Consider the following 13,491-nt stretch of genomic DNA (forward strand, 5'->3'; position numbering starts at 1 on the left):
AATTTTACTAGACCCTGGTTGGATATATGATTTGCAAATAGTTTCTCCCATTCTGTAGGTTTTCTTTTGATTTTCTTCATGGTTTCCTTTGAAGCATAAAAGTTTTAAATTTTCTCAAAGTCCAATATTTTCATTGCTTGTGCTTTTGGTGACGTATCTAAGAAACCACTGACTAATCCAAGGTCACAAAGATTTATCCCTATATTTTCTTCTGTGAGTTTTATAGTTAATAAATATAGATTTATTTATATAAACATATAAATATATACGTGTATACATTTAGTAGGGTAGTTCTTCCATTTAGGTCCTTAATCCATTTTGAGTTAATTTTTGTAGAGGGTGTGAGATAAGGGTCCAACTTCGTTCTTTCGCATGTTGTTACACAGTCGTCCCAACGCCATTTGTTGAAGAGACTATTTTTTCCCCATCGAATGGTCTCGACACCCTTGTTGAAACCCAGTTGACCTTAAATGTATGAGTTTATTTCTTAACTCTCAGCTCTCTTCTGTTGATCGATACATCTGTCCTTATGCCAGTACCACTCAATGTCTTTTTTTTAAATTGATGTACAGTTGATTTACAATGTTGTGTTAATTTCTGCTGTACAGCAAAGTGACTCAGTTATACACATATATACATTCTTTTTTATGTTCTTTTCTATGATGGTTTGTCCCAGGAGATTGGATATAGTTCCCTGTGCTATACAGTAGCTTGATTACCATAGTTTTGTAGTAAGTTTTGAAATTGGCAAGTGTCAGTCTTCCAAATTTGTCCTCCTTTCGCAAGATTGTTTTGGCTCTTCTGGATCCTTTGCAGCAAGTTATTTTCTTAACACCCCGAGTGGTAGCAAACCATAGCCCTCTGATATGAGCTGTGAACTGCAGAAACAAATAAAAGGCATTGGAGCCAAGTGTGCCCAGTCAAACTAGTCAGGAATAAAGGGGAGGATGTGAAGAATGAGACAGTTCCTGTTGGGGTTTACGTGTTATTCTGGGGGCAATTTTCATAGCTACACTGGATGCAATTGCGGTGTGTTTGGAATAGGTACCTCCTGCAGTAATCCTTCCTTCCTCCCTCCCTCCCTCCCTTCCTGCCCCTGTCTCTGGCTCCCTCTTTTCTTCCTTTCCTAAAATGTTTATTGAGCGCCGCACATGTTTCTCTTCGTCAGGCGCTAAGTCCTAGGAACACAGAAATGAACAAGACCTAGAAAGTACCTGCTCTCCAGGAGCTTGTATCCTAGTGGGAAGGCCAGATAACAAAATGATTAAGATAATTATAAACTGTGTTAGGGAGTATAAAGGGAAAAGGGTGGTATTATAATTAAGAAAATCAGAGAATTGCTCTCGGAGGAGATGACCTCAAAGATTGAGAGAGAGTGGGCCAAGCCAACGCCGGGGTAGGTGGGGGTGGGGAAGAGGTTCCAGCCAGAGGGGACAGTGTGCGCAAAGGCCACTCGCCAGGAAGAGCTTAGTGGGGTCAGGGAGCAGAAGGGACAAAGGGTGAGGATGGCCAGCTCCCTCAGGGACGCGGAGGACTCTGGATTTTATTCTTAGCACATTCAATGCACAGAACAGTTCTAATCAGGGAGTGGTGTTGGGAAACAGTTGAAGAGAACATTTACAGAGTTTGTAATCATATGGGAAGAGTCTTTACAACGTGCTGTTGATTTTAACGAGCAGACTAAGTAACTGAACGCTCGAGATGTTCCCGATTTGGGTTTTAAAAACGTGCGGGGATGAACTGCAGAGTCCCCAGAATGAGACTTGCCTGGGTGTCGGCTGTACCTGGGCCGTGGACGGTGTCATTTTCCTGTCCTTTCCACCTTTTCGCGACGTGTCATTTATATAATCAGGAAGGAAGGTAGATGCTGTCGCTGAGATCCGTGCGCCTGGCTGCACGTGCGGGGCAGAGCGAATGTCGGGGAGGGGGAGGTGGCAGCGGGCCGGCCCCCAGGTCAGGCTCCCTGCGGTGGATCTGGGGCGCCCTCATTGACTGAACCCGCCTCTTCCCAGTTTGAGGGCTGCTCGAAGGCCTACTCCCGCCTGGAGAACCTGAAGACGCACCTGCGCTCCCACACAGGGGAGAAGCCGTACGTGTGCGAGCATGAGGGCTGCAACAAAGCCTTCTCGAATGCCTCAGACCGCGCCAAGCACCAGAACCGCACCCATTCCAACGAGGTACCCGGCCCCAGGGAGGCGGGCAGCGGGCGGGCGTGCGCCTGGGGCCCCGCGGACACGTGCGTGAATGCATCACCCTCATCCCACGGCTTCTAGACACCTGTAGGCCAGTCGGTGGCCAGGTGCCAGGTGCCACTTCCCCCCGCTCCCTGGTGTGAGGACTGAGCACGCAGCGGCAGCCCTGTCCCCACAGGCTGGCAGCGCGGATGACACGCTCCAGCCGCTCATGCTGCCCGGGCCTGCGGAGCTGTCAGTCCCTCCCCGCGTGGGGCGCAGAGCAGCCTCTGTCTCTCCAGGTAGCCAGAGCCCCAGGCAGGGCTGAGGGAGCCCAGGGAGGAAGGTCGGGTGGGAGCTCGTGGTGACTCTGTGCCCGCCTTCCGGTCCCCGCCCAGCCACTCAACTGCTGTCACTCAGGTAGACTCAGGAGAGGATGTTTCTAGACGTTTTGATACATTTTGGACCCCAAAGGGACTTGCTCCAATGCTGGCAGGAAGTTTGAGGACTTCCCAAAGGTATCTGAACCCCTCAGAGTGTCTAAAGACAACAGCTAGCCTTGGATAGGGGTGTGTGTGGGTATGTGTGTTTGCAAGTATGTATGTGCATGTGTGTGGATGTGGATGTATGTGTTATGTGTGTGGGTGTGTGGATATGTATTTGTAAGTATATGTACACGTGTGGGTGTTTACATACGTGTGTAAGTGTGTGTGTTTATGTGGATGTGTGTGTTTGCATGTGCATACATGTGTGTACCTGTGTCCGTGTGAGAGCTCAGGAGAGCTCAGGACCGAGGTTCAGAAACCTGAGTTTTCATCCCACTCCTGGGTGACTTGGGGCCAGTGTCTTTGCCTCTCTGAACCTGTCTTTCCTCATGAGAGAGAGCAGGTGTTCGTGCTGTGTCACAGACGTATAACGAGGTAATACACTCGCTACTGATACTCGAAAGCCCAGAGCCCCAATCGCTATGCTGATCACACCAGGCACTGTGTGTCCCCTCCCCCCGCAGGCTGTGATCCATGTCCCCAGTCCGTGGTGGGGCCCCCTTAACCACAGGCTTACCTGCAGGAAAGGGTGGCAGGCGAAGCCGGCGGGGCGGGGCTCCTGCGGGGCGGGGCTCCTGCGCGGCAGGGCTGACGTGGCTCCGCCTTCCGACAGTGCCGCCAGCTCTGCCGAAGAACGCGGCTTCAGGAGGAGGGGCGGTGCTCCCACGCGGAGTCTGCCTTCCTATCCCATCCGTAACGCCTCTTCTCTTCCAGAAACCCTACATCTGCAAGATCCCAGGCTGCACCAAGAGGTACACGGACCCCAGCTCCCTCCGGAAGCACGTGAAAACGGTCCACGGCCCAGATGCTCACGTCACCAAGAAGCAGCGCAACGACGTGCACCTCCGCACCCCCCTGCTCAGGGAGAACGGGGACAGCGAGGCCGGCGCCGAGCCTGGCCGGGGCTCCGAGGAGAGCGCCGAGGCCAGCAGCACCAGCCAGGCCGTGGAGGACTGCCTGCACGTCAAAGCCATCAAGACCGAGCGCTCCGGGGTAAGCAGGGCTGCGCAGCGGAGGCCCGGTCCACACCCCACCCCCAGGAGGCCGTGCCCAGCGGCACCGGGAGCGCAAGGATGTCCCTCCTCTCTCCAGCTCAGCGGGCCCCCATCGCCACCTCGGGCCCCCACGGAACCTGTCTCGTGCCAGGTCCCATTCTGCTGGGCAGGCCGTGGGTGACGGAGATACCTGCCCCGACGCGGTCAGTTTGCAGGGGGTGGGGCGGCACCCGGTGTCTGCCTTTCCAACCGTACCCGCCGCCGCCGCCGCTGCCCCCGCCCCTCTGTCCTGTCTCTGCGTCCTTGCCCCTCTGGCCTGCACCCCTTTTGTTCTAACCACCTGTTCTTTGTCTCCACCTCTTTCTCCTGACTGTACCTCCCCTAAGGATAGACGGTACTGAGGTGAGCGGAGCAGCGGGGTGGGCTCTGGGCGCGGTGGCGCGAGTGAGGGGGGCTGGGGCGCTTGTCCAGGCTCCTCACGGCCGGGAAGGCAGGTTCGGGTACGTAGACCGCAGGCACCGCAGGTGGGGCCGTCGGAACAGCTCGAGGCCGGCAGCAGGCGTCAAGCTTGCAGGCACAGGAGGAAGCGGTGGGGTCCCAGCCCGGTGAGGCTCAGGGCAGGGTGGAGGTGTGAATCTGGACTGTGGAGCAGGGCGGGCCTGACCTACAGAAGGCCTTGAGTGCCGAGGTGAGGGATGTGGGCCGTGCTGTGTGCAGCTCCCCTGGAAAGGTCTGGAATTTGGGAGCCTTCAGGTTAGAAATGAACCAAGGATGCTGCATCCCAGGTGAGCCTCATTTGGTCGCAGATCCCAGGTCACGGTGGAGGGAGCCCAGGTTCTGTGGGGCTCCACCCCGTACACGTGTGCCACGAGCTCTCGGCTCGATTCACCCTGTTGCAGAGGGCGGGCTGGTTTGGGGTGGCCACTCAGGTCAAGGGCGAGGGCTGTGTCCAGCAGCTGCACCCTCCGCGGCCAACCCTTCCCTTTCTAGCAACCCACCTCCGGCCTGCTGGGCAGACGGCAGGTAGCAGGCCTTCACTGTTTCTTGCTTCATCGAGCGGCCCACCCCCCATCGCTGTTGTTGGGGTACTTGAGTCTCCTCTTTCCTGTCAATTTCACACGGCTGCGGCAGCCTCTGTGGGGCTCAGCTTCAAAGGGTCCACATACTGAAAGCTCTACAGGCAGAGAGCTCCGGCCCAGACGCTGGCTGGGAAAGCTTAGGAGCATAGCAGGGGGCTAGGGCGGGTGGGGGGTGGGTGCCTGGCGATTACCCGCTGCCTTCTACTCGCCGGGTGGTCTCCATCCATCCACCGACTGTCTCCAGGAGTCAGTTCGGGTCCCGCTTACAGTTGGGGAAGCCGAGGTTCAGAGCAGTGATGCTTTGAAAGCTCCTCCACATGGCAGCTTCCTGCCTCCGGGTGTGCAAGGGTGCAGCGTGGGTGGCGGGGCCGGTGGGTGCTCGCCCCCTCTGAGTCTGTGCCTTCTCACCACACTTCCCACAGCTGTGTCAGTCCAGCCCCGGGGCCCAGTCTTCCTGCAGCAGCGAGCCCTCTCCCCTGGGCAGTGCCCCCAACAATGACAGCGGCGTGGAGATGCCGGGGACAGGGCCTGGGAGCCTGGCAGACCTGACGGCCCTGGAGGACCCGCCGCCGGGGGCCGACGCCTCCGCCCTGGCCACCCCCTCTGCCGGTGGCCTGCAGCTGCGCAAACACATGACCGCCGTGCACCGGTTCGAGCAGCTCAAGAGGGAGAAGCTCAAGTCGCTCAAGGATTCCTGCTCATGGGCCGGGCCGGCTCCACACACCCGGAACTCCAAGCTGCCCCCCCTGCCGGCAAGTGGTGAGTGGAGGCCCTGGGCATGCGGGTGGGGTGGGAGGGAGCCCAGGGCAGCACGATGAGGCTCATACCCACTGGGCATCATGTGCCCTGGAGAAGATGGATCTTATGAGCCCATTGCACAGGTCAGGGAATTGAGGCTCAGAGAGGTGAAAGTGCTTTGCTCAGATCGGTGGCAGAGCTGAGACTCAGCCCAGGCCTGGGTGGCTCCAAAGCCCATGCTCTTCCGGCTACACCATGCTGCATCCCCATGAGCCCCAAAGCAGGCAGACCCAGCTCAGTTCTTGCTCTTCCTCATGAGCTATCCACTTGTCTATCAGGCATCTGCCACGCACACCACAGCAAAGGCCCTCGGCAGGACAGTGATACGTTCCCTGTCCCTGTGGCTAGAAGGCCAAGTTACGAGATGCCGAATGAGCAAGTAGCGCCGAGGACAGAGCTCAGGGTAGCTCGAGAGAAAGCAGGGCAGCTGGGGAGGCGCAGGGAGGGCGTCACGGAGGGGGCAGCCCTGTGCTCAGCCTCGGGAAGCGTTGGCCAGGCTTTGAGGTGGAAGACGTCTTCACCAGGCATTTCTTGAGTGCCACTGTGCCAGGCTGCACGCCGGGCGCCAGACACCCTGGGGCACTGAGCCTCCAGACTGCCCTGCAGGGCCCAGTGTGCACCGTGGCACTGAGTTATTAAGAGGAGACCCTGAGAGGCACCACCCTGCTCCTCCTCGAAGGGGGGATTCGTTGCCCCAGCTGTCGAGGGAACTGCCGGCAGATGGCCTTCAACTCCCCACCTCCTCCAGAGATTGCCTGGGGTGCTGACAGCTGCCTCACCCAAGGTCACCCTTCCCGGCATGGCCCACATCCAGGGACAGATCTCTGCAGGGGTGTAGAGGCTGCTCAAGGCCCAGAGCTGCCTGTGAGATGAGCCGCGGCTGGCGGTGGGCCTGCATTGCAGCTGTCTTCTCCCTAACCACTCTGCTGCCTCTCCGCACCACCCAGCCGTGGCTGTGGGTCTCAGGACACTCCCTCTAAACAGCCTGCTGGGTAAACTCAGTCCCAGGGGAGCCCACCTGGCAACACCCATCCGTAGATGGTGGGGATGCAGGGAGGCTGTGGCCAGGGCCCTCCTGGGCTCTTGGGGATAACCCAGTGCTACAAAGAGGCACATCCCATCCACAGCTGGAGAAACTGAGGATGGGACTGAATGAGAACGCAGGGCCAGCGGGCAGTGCTAGATTGGGATCGGGCCTCCTAACTTCCGCTAGCCGCCCTGGCAATGAGTGCCACCATTTGCTAACTGTCCCTTCCTTTCTTCCTCTTGTTGAGAAATCATCGGCTGGGTGCCTGCTGGGTGCCAGGCCCCGTGCCAGGGCTCTATGCCCGGCAGGCTCAGTGCGGTCCAAGCAGGCAGAGCACCGCCCCTTGTCCCCAGTCCCCGGCGCTGACCCCTCTCCTCTCCCGCAGGCTCCGTGCTGGAAAACTTCAGAAGCGGCGGCGGGCCGGCCGGGCTGCTGCCCAACCCGCGGCTGTCCGAGCTGTCCGCCGGCGAGCTGACCGTGCTGAGCCACCTGCAGGAGCGCCGCGACAGCTCCGCCAGCACGGTCAGCTCGGCCTACACCGTGAGCCGCCGCTCCTCGGGCATCTCCCCCTACTTCTCCAGCCGCCGCTCCAGCGAGGCCTCGCCCCTGGGCGCCGGCCGCGCACACCCCGCCAGCTCCGCCGACTCCTATGACCCCATCTCCACCGACGCGTCGCGGCGCTCCAGCGAGGCCAGCCAGTATGGCGGCAGCAGTGGTGGCGGCCCGGGGCTGCTCCAGCTCACGCCCGCCCAGCAGTACAGCCTGCGGGCCAAGTACGCGGCGGCCACGGGCGGGCCGCCCCCCACCCCGCTGCCCGGCCTGGAGCGCGCTAGCCTGCGGACCCGGCTGGCGCTCCTGGATGCGCCCGAGCGCGCACTGCCCGCCGCCTGCCCACACCCGATCGGTCCTCGGCGGGGCAGCGACGGGCCGCACTACGGGCCAGCGGGGCCGGCGCCCTCCTTCCCCCACGAGGCGCCAGGAGGTGGGGCGCGGAGGGCCAGTGATCCCGGGAGGCGACCCGACACCCTGGCGCCCCCGCGGGTGCAGCGCTTCCACAGCGCCCACGATGTGACCCCAGACGCGCTGCCGCCGCCCTGCGCCCAGGGCCAAGGCCTCCGTCTGCAGAGCCACGCGAGCGCCGACGGCGGCCTGGCCCGCGGCCCCTACTCACCCCGGCCGCCCAGTATCAGCGAGAACGCAGTGATGGAGGCCTTGGCGGTGGGGGCGGACGGCGTGGGCCCCGAGGTCAGCCTCGGGCTGCCGGAGGACGACCTTGTGCTGCCCGACGACGTGGTGCAGTACATCAAGGCGCGTGCCGGTGGCGCCTTGGAGGACAGCGCCCCGAAGGTGTACCTGCCAGAGAGCACCTGCTTCTCCGAGAACCCCAAACTGCCCAGCCCCGGGCTGCACGGCCGGCGCACGATAGCGGCTGCAGACTCCAACGTGGGCCCCTCTGCCCCTGTGCTGGGAGGCTGCCCACTGGGTTACGGGGCCCCCTCCAGCCTGAACAAAAACAGCATGCCTGTGCAGTGGAACGAGGTGAGCTCCGGCACCGTGGACGCCCTGGCCAGCCAGGGGAAGCCTCCGCCCTTCCCACAGGGCAACCTGGCAGTGGTGCCGCAGAAGCCAGTCTTCAGCCAGTACCCAGGCTACAGTCAGCAGGGCCTGCAGCTGAGCCCCGGGGTCCTGGATAGCTCGCAGCCGCACCTGCAGCCCTGCGGTGGAGCGCCCTCCGCGCCCAGGGTAAATTACATGCAGCAGCTGCGGCAGCCAGGGGCAGGTGGCCAGTGTTCTAGCATGACGGCTGCCGTCAGCGCCCACCCCGGCTACGGCCAAGCTCATCCCCAGCTGAGCCCCCTGGGTGGGGCCCCACACCAGTTTCCCCGATCCTGCAGCAACATGGCGGCCAAGCCAGGCCACCTGGGGCTCCCCCAGCAAATGGAAGTTGCTCCTGACCCCACCATGATGGGCAGCAGCCACAGGGAACTGGACGTCCCCAGTTCCAGCCTGGCTAGAATGCCACCACCTCACCCAGCCCAGAGCTACCCACAGCAGAGCCATCACCTAGCCACAGCCATGAGCCAGGAGGGCTACTGCCAAGGCCCCAGCCTTGTGCCTTCCCACCAGCCTGGCTTCGTGGAGCCTCAGCAGGGCCCGACGGGGGCGGCCGGATCGAGCTTCGGCCTGGTGCAACCCCGGCCACCCGCAGAGCCCAGCCCAGCTGGCCGCCGCCGTGGGGTGCGTGCGGGGCAGCAGCTGGCCTACGCCAGGGCCGCTGGCCACGCCATGGCTGCTCTGTCGGCCGACCAGGAGATGACAGAGTCTGTGCCCAAGGGGACAATGGGCGGCGTGTTGGCCCTGACTCCCCAGGCACCCCCCCAGGATGCGGGCGGGGCCCAGGACCGCAGCATGCTTTACTATTACGGCCAGATCCACATGTACGAGCAGAACGGAGGCCTGGAGAACCAGGCCGGCTACCAGGCCATGCGACCCCAGCCACCGCAGCCCCAGGCCTTGCCCTCACCAGGGCTTAACCAGGTGTCCAGCACTGTGGACTCCCAGCTACTCGAGGCCCCCCAGATTGATTTTGATGCCATCATGGATGACGGCGATCACTCCAGCTTGCTCTCGGGGGCCCTGAGCCCCAGTCTCCTCCACGGCTTCTCCCAGAGCTCCTCCCGCCTAACCACCCCGCGCAACTCCCTGACTCTGCCCTCCATCCCCGCGGGCATCAGCAACATGGCCGTCGGGGACATGAGCTCCCTGCTCACCAGCCTGGCCGAGGAGAGCAAGTTCCTCAACATGATGACCTAAGGCTCCGGCCCCTGGCGCTGAGCGGACCCCGAGGGACCAGCGCTTCCCAGAGCGCGGGGCTTTCGTCCGTTTCATCTTTTTCCCCAAAAAGTATTAAATAGGTCTGAGGGAGTTTGGCCAGTGGCTGGTTCAGACCACAGAGGCTTTAAGGGCAGGTTTATGTGCATCCTGTCTGGTCTTCTTTTAGATTATCTGTCGGAACTCAGAAAAAAGTCTCAACAGAAAAGGCAAGGCAGGAATGCAAAACTCGTTTACACAGCACTTTGCAGCCTTTGGTGTTTATAGGACCACTCTGTTCTGGCTTTGTCACCTCTGTCATCTGGCTAATGAAGGATTACTTTGGCCCAGGGCTTTCCAAGCACACGTGGAAAGAGGCGAGAGGAACCACATTTGAGTTTGAATCTGAAAGCCATACTAGGTATTCTAATCCAGGAAGATAAGTTTCTTGTTCCAGTGCATGCAAAGTAAAGGAATTCATGGCCCACCGGAATTCTTCCATGAAGCTTAATTCTTGAGGCCTCTAACATCCCTTGCCATGGAGTGGAAAAAAATTTTTACCTGGATGATTTGGAAGCACATCCTGATTCCGGGTTTGGTAGAGCAGGCATCTCTACCCCGCAAAGCCAAGTTTACAGCTGGCCGACTGTCCAAGTGTATATGGATGAATAAAGTATGGAAGTATCGCCCAAAAAAAAGGAAAGAAAACAGTGTAATACTCAGGGCAAGCCCAGAAGCTACCCTGGCCTCTCCAGACCATGTTTACAGTGTTCATGCGTGTAGAATGTAGCCCTTCCTGAAAAGAACACATTTCTAAATACCTCGGGGCTGCTGGATCTGCTGTGGGTTAAGAATGGCCAAGGTGAGCTGAAGCGTGGCCTGGGGCCTGGGTAAAGTGAACGCACCAGGGGCCCAGCTTCAGGCTGCCCGGGAGGTCTCCCAGTAGGACGAAGTCGCATGTTTACCCAAGCCTGTTTCCCCAATGCACTACGCACCCACTTGACCATGGATAAACCCCAGGGCTTGACAGCAACCTCCGCCCAGGTTCCTCCAGGCCGTGCTGTCCGCTCGCCAGCAGCCCAGTGACCAGCCCCCTAGCTACAGCATGCAGTCGTGGTATCTTCTGGATTCCCTTCCCGCCGCCCTCCTGTTCATTTCACAGAGAACGATGACATGCATGGTGTTTTCGGTGGGGGTGGGAGGGTGAAGGGGTTGATTCTTGGGACTCTGAGGGACCATCACTGAATTCTCCTATTCAGTGTTGGCCAAGCCCCACCTGGAAATGGAATTTGGAACTGGCGTCAGAAGACATTGTTCCCGAACATACAGTAGGGTAAATAGGTGCATCCTCCCCGCCACACACATGTACAAACACCGCACACCTTTCCCATGTTGAATTCGTGGCAACCTTGCCAAATCCACCTGCACCACTATGAACTTGGAACCGACTATGACCCTGACTTCAACCAGGACAGGGCCGAAACCTCACCTGGGCCTCTACATCCCAGAACAGCAAATGCTTTGTCAGGGTCCAAAAACAAGGCCAACTTCAAACGACAGCCCTGGGACACCTCCAGGGCTCTGGGCTCTGTGTGGTGCACGGTCTTTCCCTGCGCTAGGATTTCACTAGCTGTTCCCAGCCTGTATATTGTCTGTACAGAAGACAGCATCCCTGAAAATACTGTAGGTGAGTCATCCGGTCAGATTTATATGTCCAAAACATTTTTAGCTTTTTCTACATGCGATGAATTGAGATGACATACTCAACTTGTAAATAAGTCTTTTTGTACATTAAAAAAGTAATTTTTTCATAATTTATTTGGTCTATCTGCTTCTTGCTTGACAGTAGTTAATGAAAACCTGGGCCATAAATTCGGTGCATTTGAACGGAAACGAGGCTGTATTTTTTTCTCAGCAGCGTCAAAATTGACTACCCCGCCTTGGCCAGGAAATGTTTAAAGCTGGGACCTTTACTGCCTGTTTGTTTGTTGTCTGGGGGCCGGGGTGGCGGGGTTTGACGTGGTACAGGGGATGTCTGGCTGTTCTTTCAGCCCGCTGGACGGAACGTCTGAGTTGGTTTGCTTGTTTACACGAGGTGCAGCTGTGGTCCCAAGCCCTCCCCATGTGGGAGGCCCCCCTTGGATGGGCAGTCGGATGAGCACAGTTGAGTCGTGGGGGGTGGGGAGAGGAAGACAGGCGGCCCCCTGTGCTCTGGCGCAAAAGCAGAGTTAGAGGGGGCAGGTGTAGCACCCAGATACCCAGCAACCAGTCTTGGGCGAAGGGGCCAGTGGGGAGCAGCCATGTGCAGGGCTCTGAGCCCTGGGGGGCGGCCCTGGCAGGTGCACAGGGGGACCCGGGTCTGGAGAGCCAGCCGGCTGCCATCGACAGCGATTGGGCTACTGCTCTGAGCCTCAGGGGGACTGGGGAGGGGGGCCGCGAGGCCTGGGATGAATTCTGGAGCTGGGAGGGGAGGGTGCAGGACCGGGTTGCCAGGGGTAGAAGGCACCTTCTGTAGGGCCAGGGATGTTGGGCCTCTGCACTCCCGGGCCAGGCCCCTTAACGCGCTTTGCTCCAGGAGAGAAACCTTGGCACCCAGCTCGGAGAGTCAGGAAGCCAAAACTGCGTGCGGCGCATTCAGCTCCAAACTATTTTCGTGGCTGTCATGGGTGCACGGAAGAAGCCTTCTCTGGTAGTAAGTGTGGGAACCCCCGAGGGAAACAGGGTTCAAAGGTTTCCTTTCCGGGAGCATCCCAGAGTCTTCGCTGTGCATTAGGGGAACCTTCACGTCTGTGGCCCTATCTTCCTGGTGGAAAGACTACAGCCGATTCCCAGCCCCGGGGAGCCCCTCTCTTTGAGGGGGGGCTCACTTAGCTGATTGCAGGCTCCGGAGGAGGAACTGAGCGTACCTGGCTGGGCCCTTTCCTCTGCTTCTCTCAAAGCCCGTCCTCAGGCTTCGCGTCTCCCCTGCTTCGTCACGTGCTAAGTCCCCGGAAACAGCTCTGCCCTGCTTTGGGGACGGGGGAGGCCAGGATGTTCAATGCTGCCTGAGACCAGATGGGCCACAGTATTAAGAAGCCCATCGAAGCCACTCAACTCAGCCACACACTCCGTGTCACTTAACCACAGCCACGGTCGTGCTGCTTAAGAATATGCACGCAGCCTCAGCACCAGGTCACAGCATCTATTTGGCTGATGAATCTGGGTCCACTGGGAGTTGACTGATCCCGGTTGGGCTGGGCTGGGCAGCTCAGCTGGGAGCAACTCATCCAGCCGGCTTGGCGGGGGCAGCTTTGCTGTGCCCCACATGACCCTCATCTTCCTCCCTGGTCAGGAGACCGGCCTGGGCATTGCCTTCTCAGGGTGATAGCAGGAGCCTGAGAAAGCAAGCAGAAAAGGTTCTGCCTCTGCTCAGAATCAGGGTACCATCAGTTTCCCTGCATTCTTCTGGCAAAAGCAAGTCACGTGGCCAAACCCATCATCAGCGATGGGACGTGTCCTCCTTCCACGGGCATGAGGGGGACAGAGTGCCTATTTCTCAGCAATAATACAGTCTCCCATGGTCTGCCCTCACAGACTCATGTCCCTCCCACACGTAGCATACACTCACCCAAGACCCCAAAAGTCTATCCAATCAGTCATTAGGCTCGAAGTTTAAGATCGTGTGGTCTATACCTATTCTGGATGTGTCTCTTCTTGACCCAGAGGCTCATGAACTAAATAGAGTTCATACACACACCCAGCGCACAGAGTGGACCAGAGCTAGAATCGCGGCAGTTGCCACTCCCGTCTCAGCCGCTTGTCCACAGCAGCTGAAGTCCTGCTGGGGAAACGTCGCCAGTGGCCCTACCCTGGGTCACCCTATTCCTGGGGGGAATGTTCCCCAGTCTGTTGTACTCTGCTGCTCTGGCGTCCGCATCGGGGCATTCTTTGTTTTCCATCAGCCCTCCCACTTGTTCAGAGGGCATTGGAAAGTGTACCTCCTTGGGTAGCAAGGTACTGTCCAACCTCTTCCTGCCTGAGGAAGGTTGGGAGCCTGAGGTCCTTTATGTGCCAAACACCCTCGAT

The 13,491-nt window shown here is 58.9% G+C and overlaps 1 protein-coding gene across 3 annotated transcripts in view; it reads left to right on the top strand.

The window, feature by feature from the left end:
- GLI2 (GLI family zinc finger 2) overlaps positions 1-11,240 on the top strand; it is a 245,708-nt gene extending 234,468 nt beyond the window's left edge. For all 3 annotated transcript variants that reach the window (XM_036856901.1, XM_036856903.1, XM_036856904.1), the window contains 4 exons: positions 2,013-2,177; positions 3,431-3,709; positions 5,213-5,549; positions 7,001-11,240. In XM_036856901.1, the coding sequence (XP_036712796.1) occupies positions 2,013-2,177; positions 3,431-3,709; positions 5,213-5,549; positions 7,001-9,429 (3,210 nt within the window). In that variant the 3' untranslated portion in view covers positions 9,430-11,240. The remainder of the gene's footprint in view (positions 1-2,012; positions 2,178-3,430; positions 3,710-5,212; positions 5,550-7,000) is intronic.
- Positions 11,241-13,491: the final 2,251 nt, after the last annotated feature.

This window comes from Balaenoptera musculus, chromosome 7 (assembly GCF_009873245.2).
Source record: "Balaenoptera musculus isolate JJ_BM4_2016_0621 chromosome 7, mBalMus1.pri.v3, whole genome shotgun sequence".
NCBI lineage: Eukaryota > Metazoa > Chordata > Mammalia > Artiodactyla > Balaenopteridae > Balaenoptera > Balaenoptera musculus.